The sequence below is a fragment of the Typopeltis vanoorti genome, chromosome 23 (assembly GCF_054136105.1).
Source record: "Typopeltis vanoorti isolate ZY-2024b chromosome 23, IOZ_Tvanoo_1.0, whole genome shotgun sequence".
NCBI classification, from domain to species: Eukaryota; Metazoa; Arthropoda; class Arachnida; order Uropygi; family Thelyphonidae; genus Typopeltis; species Typopeltis vanoorti.
The window spans coordinates 35,203,415-35,224,858 of NC_143571.1; the positions used below are offsets into that span (position 1 = coordinate 35,203,415).

Below are 21,444 nucleotides of genomic sequence, written 5' to 3' on the forward strand. Positions count from 1 at the left end.
ATGTCTATGTAAATACGGTTATTATAATCTCATAGCTTCTCGCCTAGATTTTTGAATACTTTCAAGTCTCACACCTCGGTCTTATGATTTGAATAAAAAAATTTCTCCATATCGTACTTTTTTATAGCGTATTTACAAAGTTCTGCGTTTATCCTATTTTAATATTCTCCGAAGAAATAAGCAAATATTGAGGTTGAGTTTAGTGTGTAAACATTTCACTCTTTTACTAGTAAGAAAGCTATGGGTTTGAATTATGCGATGAATATTTTGTGAAAGGAAAATATATAATTTTCATCGGTCGGCGTGATACAACCGACCTGCATACATATCTGAAAAAAAAAAAAAGTTGATCAACTGAGCAGTATTCAATTATGTAATCCTATACCTGTCCGAGTATTGATGTACCACAGGATTCGATTTTTTTTAATGGAAATGTCAATTAAAAACATTACAACGCTATTAAAAATGTATATATTTGTTATGTATGCTGGACTTTTTCATCACTTATCAAATATTTATTTTAGTGGTATCCGATCTGTTTTCATATGAGGTATTTTTTAACTATTCTGAATAATATTTGTAAAGATGAGAGCGATAAAAGCTTTGACACCAGAGGCCGTTGTGGTAAATAGTCTCCTAATGCTTCATATCCAACTTTGTCGTCTGCCGAAAATGACCAAACGTAATTACTAAAATTTAAAGTGACTCTGTAGACACAAAAATATATCAGAGAAGACCAGTTAGTCACGCTTCGAGAGTGGCACTTAGTGGTCAACATCTGCAAGAGCCGGGGGGTGACATTTCGGTGTTGATAAATCAGGACAGTAACGAGTCTTCGTTGTTGACAGTCAGATTAAGTTTATTTGCTGCATGGACGTCGATGTGTTGTGATCTAATGATTTAAACCATTCTATTCTGATATAATATTTTTTGTCGTTGTATCATTATTGCAAAGGTATAGTGATGTTATCTAAAAAATAAAAAAAAAAGAAAAGAAAATATTTAAGGAACAGTGGGAAGAAATAATGTATGTTTATCAAAAAAGAAAAAAGAAGCAAGCTATTATCAAACTACATCATCCCAGTTTAAGGCAAATAATGTGAATCATCACCATTACACCCATCGCACTAACTTTAACCGAGAACTTCCGGTTCTGATATAAGGCGACATTCTTTGAAATCTTAAGGTGAAAATGAAGCAAAGTCCTGTTCAGCGTTTACTACAGAGCAGATGTCACAACGGAAAAATAAGTAGAAAAATAGTTCCAACATCTTTCTCTAAATCCAGAGTAATTTAATAATAAGGTGGTACACCTTTCGGCAACTCGTATAGGTAAATATGACTTCTCCATTACTTCTCATATGACTTCTATCTCAGTATCACCACTTCTGGGTCTGGCTCCCACTGACGAGACCTCAATAAAGGTCCCGTCAGTGGGAGCCATTATACATGTCCGCAAGGAAATGTGCTTTGCATTATGGGAGATACTGAGACATGGAGTGATGAGAGCTTGGTCCATCTTTACCACGAGTTGCCTCACTCCGGAAGATACTTCAGACACAAACTTTGTTTGCTTACACTTGGATAAAGGATTAAACTAAATTTATTATCGAAGGAGGACTTATTTTGCCTCTTAATATTGTGCCCTCCCCCCTAATCGAACGGAGGGTTCATTAAGGAAAGCGTTTTAGAAGTAATTTCTGTTGAGGATCTTGAAAACAACAACAACAAATTCGATTTATTGTCGTTTCAATATTTGATTTTCTCCCGATTTATTGAGACCATTTGGGAGCCCTATCCTTTAAATATGAAAATGTAATGGAGAAAGTTAGGAAAATCGTCAGTTATAATTGTACGAAGGCAAAAACACTCCAGGAGCTTAAAAACTTTCTCCAAAAATTGATGAAGGACTTCTTAATAATATCCTGTGGCTTTGTTTGATTAAGTGGTCGTCAGTCAACAACGTGTTAAGCATTTTTTTGTTGTTGGAACCAATTAAAGGGTTTCCTACAAACGAGGGCAGTTTCTCCTCGACTAAGTGTTCAATGGTTACAAGAGAGCGATGGCATTTTTTTAACGGATGTTGTACAACATGTTAGCCTTCCTAAATTTAATCTCTCCAAGGAAATGGTAAACTGTTTCTCATCTAGAACAACTCGTATCCGTTTTACAAAATAAACTGAGGCTCTTCCAAAGAGATCTAAGATGAAGAATTTTTTTTTACTCTCAACAAATTGTAACGGACTCTGCATTTAGTTCAGAGTTCTTACACTGATTTATCTGTCATTTTAGAAATTCTGTTTCTAATTGATATAAGAAATTTCTATCTTATCTTACAAACAGTTACATCGGATATGAATTGTCTTGAAATGGAGCTAACGAATCTTCATTTAAAAAAAGAGTAGAATTGTTTTCTATGGATAAGTAGTAGAATTGTTCATTTGTAGACGTTTGGAAGCAAGTTCCTTGAAGCACGTGTTCAAAATACCAAACACTGTACACAGAGAGAGATTTCAATGGTACATATTCCTGCGAGGTTATATATTCACCAATTAAACGAATTAAATAAAATAAAATACTGTTCTGCGTGGATGGCGAACACTGAATTGAGAGTTGAAAGAACCACAATCACAATCACATCTTACTAACGAGATTCACGAAGCTGGTGACCATAACTGACAGCTACAAGAAAACTTCAAAAAAATTAACGTAATAAAAAGAGAAACTAATACTTTTTGATAATGAATATGTTCTGTAGCCACTTTTCTGTAAACAACAGAGTATAAAATATATCCTAAATTTAAATATGTAGTTGACAAAAGTAAAATAATAATGACAATATAAATTTGTTTCAATATTCATAAAACGGAATGTTTTAGAGGCCATTACAAGTTTCTGAGATATTCGCAAATCAACTGTGGAATTAATTATTAAACAGTTGGCCTTTTTCTTGTAGTCTGCAATGATCATGCTACATAGAACATTATTCGTGGTGGTCTGTTTCTCATTATCTCAGTTTCTTTTTGAAGGTTGCCGAGAGCTTTAATTTACTTTCCTTATCAGTTCGTGATGAAAATATAATTACTCATGATTTGCCACATTACACAGATTAAGTCAGGCTTTTTCGTATTGGCTTATAATTACACGTAGCTGAACAGAATAGCTTGCTCGTTTTTACCTGATTGGTCCATATGCATTCGGGATTGACTGAAATAAGTAATTCAAGTAAGTTAATTTTGAGAAGGAAAAGAAACAAAATTGATAAACATCGTTAAGTGGCAAATATTAAAGAATGAAATTTTAAGAGTGGGATTAACATCCAAACAGAGCACAATATAACATTCATATTCACATAATATACGCATATATAAAAAAAATCAGTTACATTCTTCATCGAAGCATAACGCATGCTACTTCATTTACTTGCAATTAACAAACTCCAACTTCAAAGATTCATTGAAAAAAAAATCATTAATTGCTGATATTGAACCACGCACTGATTATTGTGCTCAAACTGAATCCATCTTCCCTAGAGAAACATGCCATATCCGTCTTAGACAACAGAATGAAACAGTTTTATTACAGAGACTAAAAATGCACAATATTTTTTTTTATATATATATGGTTTCTTTTGGAAGCGGGGTTCTCTGTTATGGCCTCATCTCTGGATCAGGCAATTATGTCAATTCAGAAATATGAGTATGAACTATTCCAGATAACTGTTATCTGTCTTATGAAGAATGAGATAAGTAAATGAAGAGATTTGTAAAATAAAATGCATTATCTAGAGTTATGCACTTAGTCGTTAAAAGTTAAAAGTGACGTAAAAATATTTTTTTCGGAGTAGAATCCTGTAACATGTGATATCGTAATGGCGTTTTTCAGAATTCTCCTTTTAAGTGTACTTTTATGGATTACAAAGAATTCTTGAAATTTTCCAACGTAAGAAAAGTCGTAGAACTTACATTACACTAATATCATGGAGATTAAAGATAGAGCAAAAGGGCACTAATAGCTATTTGATATAAACACTGTAGCTTTGTGATATCTGGGTAATACTGATAATCGAAGGTATATTTTAAAAGATCTAAAAAGATATTTTAAAAGATTTAAAAAGTAGGTGAGATGAATAATAGGAAAATAAAGTTCGAAGTTGAACTGTGGATGACTTGCTACCATTTTATCTTTTCAGAAGTTTCATGAAAGTAGCACATCTACAGATTATAGATACATATTAAACTACAGGTGATGGAACTAGAATTGCAGATCAAAAACAACGTAACCGAAGGATTTGGTTGTACAAAATCTCAGCCTTTCAAAAATAAACATAAATTGTGCTATGGGGGTTTGTCAAATGATGAAAAATCGAACAGAATTGAAAAATAAAGAGTGCATTGTATTTCTTGCTTTAAAAAAAAAACTTCCTCCTAATTAGCTGAATTCAGTTCGTTTCAGTGGAACTAATTATGTGATTGCAAAATTAAATATCTTCGCACTTAATGTTTCCCTTAAAAAAGCATAATTAATTATTAAGTGTGTATTAATCTTATTTTTAAAAAAATCGGAATTGTTGAGTTGATAATATAATCGAATATTTTCTTATCATGCAAGAGGACTTTGTTATCCTCTTGCACAAGTAACACTCTTGAGAGTTTCAATTCAAATGGTTTTTACCAAACAACTGCTTATTCTCGAAAAATTCCAAATCCATCCAGGTAGGTAATGCTTCCGACCTTCATTAAAAATTCTATTCGTTTTTCTATAACAAGCAATCATATGAATTAATAACTTCTTTCTTAGTAACGCATTCTACTCCTGTGCCTTCGGTACTGTTGTTTGCCATTTGCATGCAGTGGCGTTCTACTCTCCTCAAAACCTATTGAACTCGAAATGGAAATCAATCACCATTCATTCCAAGTCCCGTTTCAAATCCTCCAATTATATTCAAATCTAGTTCTACATTCTTATTGTTTCTTCCGTTCTTGGAAGCTTTCTCCGTTCCCAAAATATTACTGTTGTTTCCATGATGTTTCTCGTGTATCTGTTCGAGCCTTGGTTTATTCACGATAGTATATTGTAGGTCTTCGACCTTTCGTGTAATAATTATAACCAAAAAATAAATAAATCAACTGTGAAATAAAATAGAGCACTTCATGTTCTGTTTTTTATTCTGCAATACGATTTAGTAACTTTCTTTTTTTCGCTCGTGTCGAAAGTCTATACATATGAAATGTGTAATTCACTCTTACGTGAAAAATGGTACATCGTTGATCGGATTTTTCTCCTCTGTTCACAGTCTGGCAATTGTTGATAGAATGGAACTGACAGAGTCCCATTCTATCAACCTTTGGCAGTCGAAAATTCCTACGACTGTCTCTGGAGAAATCCTAGCTCATTCACTCTCAACAAATTTACCTACTATTCTGCGGACAACAGCGGTAGAAAATATCTACGACTGTAGTTACTTCACTCGTCAGATTCAAGTGAGTCTCTATGGGAGCGTCTACCAGTAACTTTGTTCCGCATCGGTGTTGACATTTTGAGCTTAAATTTAGTTTGCGCGTAAAGAATAGTCTTCAAATCACTGGGGGATCTATGTATGTAGCGATGCTAATCACCTGCATCGGAGAGTCACACTTTTGACGAAGCATGCCCTTCGGTTGGAAAAGACATGGGTTCGATTCTCGTAGGTGATGATTAGAAACATTTCTTCGGAATGAAAAAGTTTTTTTTTTTTTTTCCCCAAGAAGGTGAGTTAGGTTTCTTATATGAAAGTGTGAAGATTTCCCTTCGATTTTGTCATGTAGTAATTAGATAAAAAGGCCTGACAATGAAACTGACCAAACATAGGTGGCTGAAGGTAAAACATTTTGATTAGGAGCAGTGGCGACTCGTGGCTTGAAATCGCGGGGGTTCTGCAACTTTCGAAATATACATACACACTGTAAGTACAGTGTATACGTGTTTGGATAAAATATCAAAATTATGGTAAAAATTTAAAAAAAAATGAAACATGAAAAAACATTGTTTATTATCGATAAAATTATACAGTTTAGTAGAATTCAAAATTACTTAAAAATAAAATCCATTATCAAAACCCCAATAATGTTCTAAAATAAAAACTATAACAAATGTTATGTCTTTAATTGTAATGTCCAAATATTTAAAGAGACGGAGTAAACACGATAAGCACTACGAACACTCTACTACTGGCACAAACTGCACATAAACACCAGTGGAACTGCGCGACGGACAGTGCCGCATTACGCTAATAGCTCGCATCTCACTATGACGTGCATATGCCTGCGCGCGTAGCAACATGACACTGTGGTAAACACAGTCCTGTTAACGTCCTTCGCCCTCCTAAGTGCTACAAGATGGATTTCTATTATTTTTTACACAAAATAAGAGAATTGTATAGGATTGTTGATGATAAAATTAAACATTACAAGCAAATATAAATAAATGAATAAATATATTTATTCACTGGGGGTGCTGCAGTGCCTATGCACTAGCCACCCCTGATTAGGAGTAATCTAAAGAATGATGGACGCCTAAATCTATGTCTAGGGAACTGCCTAAGTAGGATACGAGCTAGGAACTGAAATATGGGAAGCCTGTAAAGGACGAATCATCGCGTTACATCCATACAATAAGAAACTGACATCGAGCTATTTAATCATATATTTTTGAAGGATAATTTTTATTTACCACTATGGCCCACCCACGGGGTACAAATTACATGACTTGAACTGAATTTTAATTGAAAATAATGTTTAACTCTGAATTAGAAATTCTTTTTGTAATTTTTAATAAATCAGAAGCGATTGCTTATCTTTTGAACAATAGTTTAAATCATTTGGACTCATTGGCTCCAATTTATTTAGAGAAAGACATTCCTTCTGTGGCCTTCACTGATTGGCTTTGATTAATAGAATAGAACGTCGATGAGGGCTCTTCTATAACACATCCCAAAGTTGCAAACTCTGAGCAAAAAAAATGTTGCTAAACAAACAAATCCTTTCTTAGAATTCCATGCAACCCTTTTTATACCATTCCAGAGAAAATCTTTTCATGAAGTTTGCCTTTATTAAGCGGATTAAAATTTTAATCTTCTTATAAATCTTCATTCAATTTAAGAACATTCGAGTTAAGACGTTAACACTTATCTTTTTTTTTAGTTCCACCTCGAGAAGTCATCATAATGGATGAAGATGAGCAGCGAGTACCTGACGTCATCGGTCCTTATGATGAGGGATCCAATTTATCCTTAATTTGTGAAGCCGAAGGAGGTAAGCTTAACCTTCTTTTGTTTATGAAATGTGTTTAGAAGTGTTCTCAAGAGATTTAATTTGGAAGCATTGTGGAGGCTTGTTATGAATAATTGATATCCTGTGATAGTTAAGAGAAAATTGCAACTTAACTGAGCGAAAGAAATTAAATTTCATTGCTTTTTGAGCATGAATAGAAATTAATAAATTGACCTAGAGACAGCTTCAAACGTTACATACAAATTCGTTATTTTATACTTTATATTTGACTTAAACACGCAGTTGAAAGAAAGACGATCGTAGCGCCATCTCTTATTTAATAATGAAATCATAACTCATGCAGTTATCGATTATTTACATCGATGCGATGTTGAAATTGGAATTATAATTTAAATCCACGGTTGTTACATATTAAAAAGTAATAATTAATCAAGATATTTAATTAGAACTTGAAGACGATTTAAATATTTAAGGGGATATTTCCGTTGGAACTATGCTTGCTGACTAAGAAAGACAGAAATATACGAACTGCAATTCAAATGTAAGGTTAATTATTGTAAATTGGGTTGTATTTGCATAACTGTTCTAAAAAAAGCTATGACCTTCAAGTACGCCTAGCACTGAATACATGCCAACGTGACTATATAATGTGATCTATATTAAAGAACATTACAAGCAGTTATTTGCTAATATCTCAAGAATTTAAAAACGGAAATCAATCTATATAATAAAAGAGTTTTGTTTGTTGTTGACTAAGACAGTGCGCCTTAATGCTGCAGTGGTGTTGTGAGTGAAAGAATGTAAATAAATAAAAGATTATTTGCTACTTAGAAACGTTATGAGTCCTATTCCAACTTATACTATAACGAGTTTTTCTAAATTGGATCAAAATAACGAAATATGCGATATATTAGTGATTTTTAACTGCAAAAAAAGTACTCTTGCTTTTGATGGCAGTTGATCATACTCATACGCTTATTACTTAGGATATTTATTGAAAGTTAATTTCCGTTCGATGTTTGCTAGATAAAAGTTTAAAAATATTGCTTTCGTTTCAACTTTTAGAATCCAACATGCCAATGATTTATTAGCACATCTGCAATAAGTCCATGAAGAATCTATGGAAAACGAAATCTAATTAAATTGATGAATGTCCAATTAAGTGACGTAGTCCAAAGCTCTATTTGAATGAGGAATTTTAACATGGAGATCTATACAAATTTAAGAAATAAATAATGCGACAAAGAAGAGGCGTCTGTAAGGCGTTCTTATTATCGCTTTCTGGTCAACACCCGCAAAGAGAAGTCAAAACAACAAAAAAGAAAATAGAACGAAGGGGGGAAAAAGTGAATAGAAGAAGAGAAAAGGGGTACCAGATAAACATGCAATTACACTTTCTTCCTTTTACAGACAATGCGAAGCTGCAGATATGCACTTCTGCTAATGTTATACTCTTCCAAGAAAAAAACGAGAAAACAGTGAGCCCTGAGGACTCTTTGGTTAAAAATCTAATAGATATGCTAATGTTTTTTGTTGTAGAAAGACCAGTCTTGCCGATTTTTTATAAGAAAAATGCAAATTGTGTTTTTCTCCGAGGCTTGACATGGTCTAATAAAAAATAAAAGTCCGGGCAGAGAGCCTAATCGAACTGGCGAAATTCTACCAACATGAATTAATCATCAAACTTATAAGGCTTAGTGGAATTATTATTCTCATATGCACCACATTAAAACAGAGTTCAACAGTGTTTGACAGCATCTGGTGGAATAAGCTGCTAAAACCAGCGATTACATTTTTAGCCACGAAACATGCTATTTATTTGGTGTTGCTTGATTGCAGAAAAGTTGATTAAAATGCATTAGGAAAAATATATTCGTCAGATTTGTTGGAGTGTACAAACTTGCTCTTACAAATGCGCTCGTGTATAAGTAGAAGAAGATGCAAGCTTGCGCTTACTCTGTTTTCCATTGCTTTCATCAACAAATCTGTTATAAGAGAAAGTCAAACATTGAAAAAAAAAATGAAAATGCCAATGTTAAACAGGAATACAATCAGTAAACAAACATACGTGCGAGTAAAAATACCAATCTTGACACTACCCAATCAGTTTTTTTAGTTAAAAAAAAGAATAAACAAAATGAAAAAAACGGATAGAATACGAAGGATTACACAAAAGAAAGAAAAAAAAACAACAACTAGAAGATGTTCCTGCTTTCTTACCATAGATGATAGATAAGATACTAATTTGATGTTTTATTCTGACTGATGCGTCAAGAATAAAACTTGCCTTTCCTGGACCTGACCTTAAAAGCGAGGAAGTATATTGCAGATTATTTATATTATTATTATGTATCTATTATTTTTTTCCTAAATCAACTTGTCTATTTATATCAGGTAAATAAGGTTAGTCAAAAAGTACCCAATAGGCTTAAGACAAATGGGAAGTAAAAAAATTTTACTTTATCCCAACGCGTCTTGTGTAGGCATAATATTGCACCTGGGAATTAATACTAGCACAGCACGGGAGAAAATTTAATACTGGCGTTGAAGAAGCAATTTATAGCGATACATTCTCAGTTCTTACGACTCTACATCAAGGACAGTCTAAAATAACGTAGGCACGTTTTTATGCAAATGGTGTTGTGCAACTGTTGAATATCATGCAAAGTCCCATAGAGGTAGGATAACTTGAAACGTTTATTCAATTTCATAGAAGAAAAAACAATAACAAAAATTTCCCAATGGCCCTATTGAGACACTCGGAAACCCAGAGGACCACACTTTTCAATGAAGAATTGGAATCGCTTCATTTCTTTGCTCCTTAAGAATAATGCATTATTATCGGATGTTCCATTTGCAAATGCGTGGCTCTCGTCAAGCACGGCTATTAGAGTCCTCTGTGGCTAATTTCTGAAGACGCGTTTACTAAGCTAACTAATGAACCGCCATTGGCACTCTCCATATCAAATATGAAAATTTCGCTGTTGGTAGGTGAGAGAATCATCTTGTGTAATTAATAACTCAATGGTTGCTGCTTGGTACTTAGCCCTGTGTGTTGTAGTATGGATAATGATTTCATTATTATGCACTCTAATTTGTCCAACACGTTCTAGGTATGTTCTCAGAGCTACTAAACTATAGGGAATCGCATGCATAGTAAAATGTGTAAGTCCCATTAGTATTCTACCAAAAGTTTTATCTGTAATGAAAGTGCAATGAAGTATATACTTTAATTCTAGACTTATTTAATTCAAATTTATTTATTTAAATTTCAAATTATCATTAGTGATTTTTCTCCGTTTTTCTGTCATAAATTATCTTACACGATGCAAATTATCTTACATAAATTATCTTAGCTAAATTTTAGCTAATTATCTTAGCTGAAAAGTATCGAATTTCAGACTAATATTACATCAGATGAAATTTTAAGAAGTAAACTGCTAAAATAATACAAAAATATCAATAGTCGTTTGAAAAATATTTTATCCTTTTTTTTATTAATTTTTTTATTATTTTTTTTATTATTTTTTTATTATTAATTGTCATGAATGGATATCCATATTATCTATTTAACCGGATATGCCACTGTTTGAAAAAGTAATGTCGATGTTCTTGAGTTTACAGGACGAAAAACCCGAGTTTCCAGGAGAAAAAACCCGCTTGTCCGTACCAGAGATTAACTAACTCGGGAACAATCCGTCGAAGATAGACTTAGAAGTTCCTCCAGTCGGCGACTACACTTGAACTTAATAAAATGTAATAAACTTCCGCTGTCTTTAAAACGAACCCATTAAAATTAATCTCAATAAGAATATTGTACAAAAGCAGGTCGATTGAACTGCGCGCAGCTGTTGCAATACCTTAGCTGCATCATCTACTTCTCAGATATTTATCTTCCAACTGCTGCGATTTGGCGCCATTTTCGCAGCAATGATATCGCAATAATATTCCATGCTTTGATATTTAAATAATAACAATAGCCAGACATTCGCGGCATGATTACTACAGAGGTCATGAGGCACATACGCGTCAGTTCCACGTTCTAAAATGTCTATAGAGGAAGTTCGCATGATGATGAATGCCACTGTTTCTCGTCTATAAAGGCCTACCTGACTAGAGTGGAACTATTAACTCCTTTAATCTCTTCCCCAATGCCTGCTAGGAATTATTCTTGTTGTAGCTTCCGATTGAGTAGACATTCTTTTTGTCGTTTTCCGTATTTTTAAACTTTTTTTTTTTTTTTACCTGTATTTTTCAACTTTGTTATCCATGACTGTATTCCTCATATCTTTAATCGCTCTCGACTATCTATAGAACAAAGCCTGGATTTCATTTCGACCTAGTTTTCCCGTTTGTTTTGGTTCTCAGTTCGTGGCCACGCCAAGCGTCATTTCAAAATAGGGGATATCGGGTATTATAGAATACTTGATATTTCAACAGGTGTCAAAAAACTTGTTTATGTGTGGCTTTTGCAAGCAGGCTTTAGTTCTTTTTTTTTTTCTAGGATTACTTCTTTTGTCAGTTTTACTTCATAAACACACATAGTTCATTGTTTTGTGGCAAGAATAGGAGCAAGTCTCCTTATACGAGTGGATGGAGTTCTCGAAAACCGCTGCGTATATCGAAAATTTTTCAAATTCCATTTTAATTTAAAATGGAAAGCTTGAAACATGGGATAATAGAAGTTACGTTCCCAAACAGGGTTAATGCCGATCTTTCAAGATTGATGTGCGTGCTGAAGTTGAGGACTCGTATACAACGCGTCTTCAAAAGATGCAGAAGTTTTTTAATAAATACGGACATACTGCACAGACCGATAAGGCAGTAAGTACATAAAATGGACACCAAGCACAGCGACTTAAGGGGGGGGGGGGGAGTAGGAAACAAGGCGCATGCGCAGAAGCTTCCATACCTGCAATAGGAAACAGCGATAGTCTTTATGTATTGTAATAATGAAACCGTAAAAAACGAAATCACGTATGACAGGAGTTACCCCCCCCCCCTAAAAATGTATTTTAGAAATTCTTTGAATAAAAAGAAATGCCCTCAAGATAAAGAAAAACAGCAATTGAGGTTAAACATTATTTCAGCCTTTTTCATAACCATTTTTCCTATTATTTGTGATTCATAATTAAGACACCTACACAAGTAAATGAATTTTGAAAAGGTGGATCACTTTTATTCCTTATATTCAGCTAAGGTGCAGGGATGTGGTCCATGTTTTATTTATTCATTGCTGTAACTGCTGAAAGAATTTTTATCTTCGTTGAAAAAAATGAGATGACATTTCCTATTTCAACTGGAAAAAAAAAAACTTATAAGCTACGTATTTTGTTAAGGAATTTAAAAAAAAATCGACTTAGTAAACTCAGAGGGGAAAAAAGTGTCAAAACGTATTCTCTCATTTACCTCTGTGCAGCTAAACAGACGTTTGCTCCAAACTCGGAATTGCGACAAAGCTACAAACAAGTCAACAACAATAAGAAATAACGAGTCTGCGTAGAAAAAGTGGAAAAAAAAATTGGAACAAAATCATTACCATAAAAATGCACCTGCACTATCGTCGAATAACCTTTTACATACATAGAAACACAAATAACTAGCTTCGCTTGGCAACACGAGAAATTTTACAAGCGTTGCGCTGTCAACGCCATCTACCGTTTGTTTTCGCCTAGCAGTTGTTATGAAACGATTGATTTCACACCCTTTAATAACACTGGCTCTTACAGAAGTATTCTCAGTGCTAATTAAGATAACTTCCTTAATAAATTCGCCTTCAACTTAAAATGAAATGTAAGTTGTAAGTCCAATTTTCCCTTGGTTAGTTGTCCCATCGATCTTTCCATAGAAAAATACGTGTGAGAAAAGGAATCTCTGGATACTTAAATGCTAACTTCTTATCAATATCAATAAACTACAAGTCCCATCATTGGGATTTACATGACGGATAAGAACCTACTCAAGAATCTATCAGCATTATAATTTAGCAAGTACCTCTTCATTATCACAAGAATGTATTCTCCATTGTGCATCTAACGAAATACCAAGCTAAATTAATTAACTGAGCGAATTGAAAATAAAACAAAATACTTTTTAAATCTGTCTTGTTATTGTCACTTCTATTAACAAGATTCCGGTTTTAGCGAAAATATTTAAGTATATTATAATTGATTTTATTATTAATTGATAATAGAATCGGGTTAGGTTACTTATTTCGTTATTAATTCAAAATATAATAGTATTAACCTCGATTAACATATTTATTTACTTTGAAGACATTATCTGAAAGCACTTTTTACTAGCCAAATTTTAGTCTTATCCATGTACAGGCAATACCGAGGCAACTCATGTCAAAGGTGAAGTAAATTCCATATTTTACCACCTAAAACACAACTAGCTTTCTCACACCAAGATGATAGAGCTTTATATATGTTAAAGATACCAAGCTATTTTAAACCTGGTTTTTACTCCATTTTCCCAAGTAAGCAAACAGACAAATAAGTCAAGTTTGCGCCTGCACGTATTGGAAGTCAACTCGTGGTAAAATTGGAATAAGCTCTGATCACTATTCTTAATATTTACCCTTAATGCAAAGCCCATCTCCTTGAAGAGATGTATGATGCTATGTATTAAAGGCAAGGGGCCACTACCCAGACCGGTTTCGACCTTTATTGAGGTCTCATCAGTGGGAGCCAGGCTAGGAAATACCATACCAAGGTTAAGTAATACAGAGCTTATAAGTATTTTACCAAAACAAGTTACAAAAAGGTGCTTTGACCTTATTAAATAAAAATCTCAGGATGAGAGATAGATGTAGAAAGTTTTTTACCTTGGGTATAATATATGTTAAAGATGCCAAGCTATTTCCTGGTTTTACTCCATTTAAAAAACTTTCTACACCTATCTCTCATCCTGAGATTTTTATTTAATAAGGTCAAAGCACCTTTTGGACTTGTTTTGGTAAAATACGTATAAGCTCTGTATTACTTAACCTTGGTATTTCTAAGCCTGGCTCCTACTGATGAGACCTCAATAAAGGTCGAAACCGGTCTGGGTAGTGGCTCTTGCCTTTAATGCATAGCATCATACATCTCCTCAAGGAGATGGGCTTTGCATTAAGGGTAAATATCAAGAGTAGTGATCAGAGCTTATTCCAACTTTACCATGAGTTGCCTAGACTTGTACTGGTTTACGGGTATATATAGGTCTTGAAATTCAAGTTTGCTCTTGTCATCATTCAGGGAGTGAGAGGTGCGATTGAAGTCGGAATAATGAATTACTGACCATTTAAAACTATATATTTAGAAATTTATGTACGATTAATCGTACAAATACAACATTTATTTTACAAATGATATTCTACTTGTTTAGCTACTTGAATACAAATTCTAACCTACGGTTCTTTTTTATGAACTGGTCAATAACATCGTCATAAAAAGTTGGTTGTAACTTAATTTTCCCAAGCAACACGCACACTTGTAAAGGCTGGCTGAAGCTCACTGGCTAGAGCTACTTTGACTGCGTATGGCCTGTGTTTAAGACGACGTGAAAGGAGAGGAAATGATTATGCGCGCGCATGAAACCACAGTGCCGCAGCGAGGACCTGGACGCTCCTACAACCGAGCAAGCCAAGGTAGCTTTGACTAGACGAGCAAGCATCGGCCTTCGATACACAACGCAAAGCTCAATTATTGCCAAGCAAGCTTAAGACGTCTTCTGTCTACAAAAATAAAAGCCGAAATGGAATGATTATAAATGCATGCATTTATTAGCAAATAAATATTAGTTCTTTCTCAAGTAATGAGCTTGCGCAGCAAGCATAGAGAATTCTTCCCTGATATATATCCTGAAACTCTGGTTTTTGTTCCTGGAAAAGAATCAGTGTAATAATAACAACATACACAACTGACAGACAATGCTCTGGCGATCTCTTGGAGTTATCTTTCTGTTCGCTTTGAATGACTGAACACCAAGTATCCAGTTTTGAAGCAGAACAGTCATTTACTTCGCATATGACTGCCCAGGCCAATAACGCATTCCCTAACTAAGTCTTTCAATTATGGTGACACGCGATACTCGAGCATCTCTTGCAGAAATTAAGCCTCGAACGTAAATCAATATAAAATGCAAACATGTGCATTCACTCAAAAGATGTCGTTTTGGTGAATACACGTACAATATGATTTTGACGTTTTACCCCTATAGATGACATTTATTACCGAATTTCTTTGAAGACAATGATCATGATTTAAATCAGACTTTTTTTTGTTCGATGTCAGTTTCTGTTAGTTTGTGTTATGTTCATTGTAATGGCAAATGCAGATGCAATAGGGAATTGCCTATTATTCAATTCAATGTCAATCATTTGCTGTTTTTCTTTCGTAATTAAATGAAAATAGTTTTTTTCTTTTTTGAATGTCCTAAAAATTAAAAGTACGTTTTAAATTGCTTAATTTTCGAAACAGCTGTCAAATAACGACGGAACTTATTTATTTATTTCAGCGTTTAACTTTGATAACGATTGATATTTCTGTTACAGAATTCTATTAAGGGCCTTCATAAATTCATGGAATGAACGTTTTACTTATTAAGGAAAGGGCCAAAACAGTTTAATAATAAAATCTTTAATAATATATAAATAAGTTCTTTTAATACTTTAATAATAAATTACTAAAAGAAAGAACAATAATATTTAATCCTATGTAAACAAATTGTTTTCTATTTGATATAAAATTTGAACCTTGAATGGTTTACTAATATCAAAATGTAGCCGTTGACTATAGTAGCGATCTCGGTAGGTTCTCTTTCAGTGCGGACTGAACTCGATACGAGCCAAAACTCAGCAAAGATTCACGTCTAGTTATATTACATTCAGAAGATTTCGATTAATCTGAAAGATACGCCATCCAGATTAATGAATTATATAGTAGAAAAGGTTAGCTTATAACTCGTGACATGTGTGACGTTAGACTGGCAGAAGAAAGGCTGGTTTATACATTCGATTTTAGTCACCGTAAGGAGGAACTTTTTCTATGCATTATTTTTATTATTATTATTGTCCGCGCGGTTAGCCTAGTGGCTTTGCGCTTCGCAACCATATGCCTGGGGAAGGAGTATCCCAGGTTCGATTCCCAGCGAAGACGTGAGGAACTTGAGGATCTTTTTTAATACCTAACACACACACACACAATGATACCATCTCAAAATGACGACCACAAAATGTTAGTGAGTTCTCTGTCATTCTCCTACACTTTCGCCCATACTCGTCAGTAGAGATCGCACTGATCTTTGGATGAATGATGAACGTGGAGTTTTGCTGCCAACAAATTTTCAAAACTTAATGTTAAGAGCGCCGCTTGGTCCTTTTAGGAAAATGTCTTGCTATAACACAGGTTACAATGATAAAAATGTCTTAACCACATAGATCACCATGCGAAGTGGATTATATTAACTACCTTCAAAAGAAATTAAGCATTATCACAACGAAACTCTTTAATATTAGAGGCATAGTTCCATCAAACATCACAAATGTGATATTCAAATGTTTGTGTGAAGCAATAATCCGTTATGGCGTGATTGATGCGGAATAGACGCGCGATACAACTCGATAACCTGGGAGAGAGAGAGAGAGAGAGAGAAAGAGAGTTGTACGAAGGACAAATTACAATTGTAGCAACTCTCCACAGCTATAAGAAAGAAGTCCAGTGACAGAAGATCCTAAATATTCCTTCTTTACGACATTACATGGTAATGCTACAGCACTACGACGAAGAAGAATAACACAGCAACACGAAAAACAACTTACCTCGTTCAACACACAAAGCAATACATTTCCAGGGGCTACAATAACACCCAAGGCAAGCACCTTAAGAAATTACAATACACCATCTCTGTTAAATGCACTTCCATTGAACCAGCAAACAATCTTTTCTTACAGAAACCTCTTAAGTGTACTTTAAGGGTTCTCTCTAAGAAATTATAAATAGATGAGATGCTCTGGAAAGTACATCATTCGACATGAAGTGATAAAGTGTCACGTGTTTGTTACGGTATCTTCAAAAAAAAAAAAAAAAAAAAGCTACCCAAGTACCTATGAGGATATCGCGTGAATATAATCGTACCTCATCATATTACTACTGAGTAACCTGCAATAATAAGCAAAGCTATGGAACAATTTTTGATATGTTTGATATAAACCATCTCCCTAATTCTTTTAGGGATAAATCTTAATTTGGTCTCTTCGAAAGCAAATTGGTTCTAATAATCATTTTGACACTTAAACATTCAGCAAATGGACATCGGCAACGTTTTTCAATCTTTAACACTACTTATCGCTGCCAAAGTTAAAAATTCCCCTCTGAGAGCCACTGTTGCATTTAGCCCTCTGTAAAGCAGACTTTCATAAAACTACAATCGAAGCCTTTTATTTATTTTGATTTTCATAATAAATGAAATGAAATTCATAATAAGTTATAGAATGTCAGCTTCCCGTTGTTTTGTTGACTTTTTTGATTTCTTTTACTTCACAATTCCAAATTAACTGGAAAATTTGTTAATACAGAAATTTTCTGAAACTTAGTTTCGTGTTGCTCCTGTAATAGCAGTAATGATGTATTGGGTGGTGGAACTACCCAGCTTGCAACTAAAGGATATGAAGGATAATTAAAAGAACATGCTTGGTAGGGATAATAAAATATTTGCAGCTGAATTGGATGAATCGAAACGTCCAATATGAGAAAAGTGTTGAGAATGAAACTCACTTATGTGAACTTAAATATTACATTATTTACATACATTAAACGTACGTTTAATGGCCTAAAATAAAACATGAATATAAAAAGTAAACAAATAAATTGATCAATAGAATTGAACTATACATTCTGAATTTAAAATTATAATGTCTAAAATTTGGTAAAACCAAATTTAAAGAAGAAAAGGAAACAAAAAAATAGTAAAGTAATTAAAGCACATGCGACGGTGTTCTGGCCGTTTTCTGAAAAAAACGTCTTCAGATTATGGACACTTTTTAACTCATCCATTAATAAAATAAACACGTATGACGAAAATACATCCCTCTGTTGAACTATCTGTTGTTCAAATTTGCTGCGACTAGCTAGTAATGTAAAAAACAAAATCCAAATATGGGATTGGAATCCGAATTCGGGCGACGAAACACTCTGCACTCTTCTACCAGATGGATAAATGCAGTTGTTTGGTTAGTTTGGAATTATAGATAAGGAAACTAAGCTAATTATGGCCAAAGCTATGGATATCTGGAAATCGCGAGTGTTTAAACGACTGTTTCGAGGGGAGAAAAAATCGAGGTTTTGTTTCATTTGTTTCCTTTTAAATCTTCACAAAGTCGTAATGTACAGGAAACTAAAAGAAATAATGCCAGACTGACAAAATTTAGTGAATAAACTGTGAGTAACATAACGACATGAGTGTCACAAATTATCACCAGATGATGATGATGATGCTACATCATCATCATCTACACGATATACAATTATTCCATTACTTTCCACTTTTTTTTTGCTATGAGCGAAAGAGAGTCTTGCTCATTGAAAAGTTCACTGCCAAACGCTTTGAGCAACTTGATGAAGAAGCTGCACCAGAATCGCACAGTGACTGACGCATCTATAGTGATTGATCTGCCGCCTTTGAAGTTATTATCGAGGGGCTTCATCGAGTTGAATCGTACAGAAAGGGGAATCATGTGCATATGGCATTAAATAAGTAAATAAACAAATACTTCTATTTCTAGATGGGGAAATTCTATCTGACGAGTAGCCAGAAATTCACAAGAACTTCCTCAAATACATCGATAATCACGTGATTTGTAAACGACAACATCAGTCCCAAACTTTTTGAACAATAACAGTTATCCCATAGCTCGCTATCCTCCATACTAATGTTTTCGTATGGTCTTTTTTCCCCTCTTTCTTCAAGATAACCTTTGCCTTTCAAGATAAACTTGAAAGGCAAACGGTTGGATTTTGACACAAATTGGAAGTGTGGGTGCATGCAGAAGGAGTATAGTTTAAAAAAATGAAATCCCTGGTGTGTCTGTAAGTACAACATTCTGTCTTTCGAAGCTTCTGTCTCACGACTGCCGACTGTAGAGATATTTTAAGGATATGATGGAAGAAACAATTGTTGACAGCCAAGTTTTAGAGATATATTTTCCTTCAAATCTGTTTTTGAAATATTTAGGCTAAATGTAAATGATTTCCGAACTGCAATTGAAGTAATGAGATCATTTCCAAACAGAATAAAAGGGAAAAACATAGTAATTGTGCTAAAAATTAATTTATGAGTTTAAACAATCATAGTCTGATGCTATTCATGTATATTTATCTTAGCACGTTAATCGATTTCAAGTGCCTTTTATATACCAAATCATCACATGTTTCCTTAAGCATCGGTTGAAATACTAATAAAAACAAGAATATAGCCAGTCCGGCTGAATGTGTGGATAGTCTCTTCTTTCCTGCCTGTGTTGTGGGTTCGAATCTCACTGAACGTTGATGCTTGTTTAAGGCTTTAAGTGGTACGACTTTCACTGCGCGATGTGAAACCACTATCTTGCTTATTAGACCAAATATCTTGTTTCGTGTTTGTTCTCTTTCCTGATATAAGACAGTGTTCAAATCCATACATTCAAAAACAATATAGAAGAAACCATATGAATATATACAAAACAATGCTTTTCAAAACAATACAGTTACATGAAGTCAATGGAACATTATATACAGCAGAAATGTGTAGTCTATATTTAAGTTTTAAATGAGCAGTTACAACTGAAGGAAATACAGGAAGATGGTTTGTCTCACATCCTTGTCTCACACCGGTAAAATCCAGTGTGAGACAAGGACGCACATTATCTCTATCCTTATTCACACACACACACACACACACACACACACACACGGAGTTAGCTTTGCATTAGGAACATCCATCTAATAACACATTGGTCCCCCTCCCACCTCTGTGCAGTCACGGCTCGCAGACGCACAAGGTGTTGTTAAACACCCTCCAATGCGTAACTCCACCTATGTCTGTTGCAACAATCCCATCAGATCACGCTTATTCCGTGGAGGATCAGCAGTTCTTATCTCCCGTCATAGCTTATCCCACACATGTTCAATTAGGTTACAGTCAGAGAATTGTGAAGATCAAAGCAATATGGCGATTTATTGTCGTTTTCCTTCAACCACCCAGTAGTTGTACGAGCCTTACAGCGAGGTGCGTTGTCCTGTTGAAAGATGGCACTGTGGTCGGGGTAGACCACCTGCAGAATATGGATGGAGATGGTTGGCTAATAGGTCCCTGTAGCGTTAGCCATTCAGTGTTTGAGGGATGATAGCCAACGGACCTAAGACGTGCCAGGAAAGAGCTCCCCAGACCAGCCTGTCGAACCCCAACTGTGCAACCAGGGGATAGGACTTCATGCTGTTTACGCCAAATGGGAATCTGGCTATCAGTTGTACTAGTAGGTGAGCCGTGTGACTGCTGCGCGTGATTGCTGAGATATCAGCGTGACACCTCTAGGATCAACCACGCGTGGCTAAGCAATGTGAGCCCTTCTGCTGGATGTCTGTTCATGGTTAATCCAGTCCTGGTACACCCTTAATTCATTAGTATGGGAACAACCAACAACTGCAGCTTTTTTTCGAAATACTGACACCTGTCCTCCATGGCCCCCAACTATCTGCACACGGCCAAAGCTACGTTTATTGATTATGTACAGAGGACAGGTGTGCCATTAATTTAGCTGCACGTGACATTATTATCACGTAGTACTTCATTATTCGCGCTGAATATGTAAATCGCAATGCAAAGTTAACTTGCATTCCTAATGCAAAGATAACTCAGTGTATATGGATCGCATTATTCAAGAAAGTGGAATTAAACAACTTAGCTCTTTGCTTTTATGGAGATAATGTTGTACTCCTAAACAATCGAATGCAAGTCTCCAGGATTCTCTAACTAAATTGAATAACAGCTGTAATCCATTTGGCATGAAAATTAGCAATGAAAAGAGCAAAACTATGAATATAGACAGGCATATAGAAATCTTGAGCTGCATTCTCAATGGGAACGTATGGCACAAGTAAAATATGTCTTAGTGAAGATGGCAAGTGAAATCTGAAAATATCCAACAAAATAA

At 34.6% G+C, this 21,444-nt stretch overlaps 1 protein-coding gene across 1 annotated transcript in view; it reads left to right on the top strand.

The window, feature by feature from the left end:
• The window catches only part of LOC150093776 (nephrin-like), a 200,110-nt gene that overhangs the window by 135,732 nt on the left and 42,934 nt on the right, over positions 1-21,444 (top strand). The window contains exon 3 of the mRNA XM_090413068.1: positions 7,182-7,292. Within this exon, the coding sequence (XP_090269194.1) occupies positions 7,182-7,292 (111 nt within the window). The remainder of the gene's footprint in view (positions 1-7,181; positions 7,293-21,444) is intronic.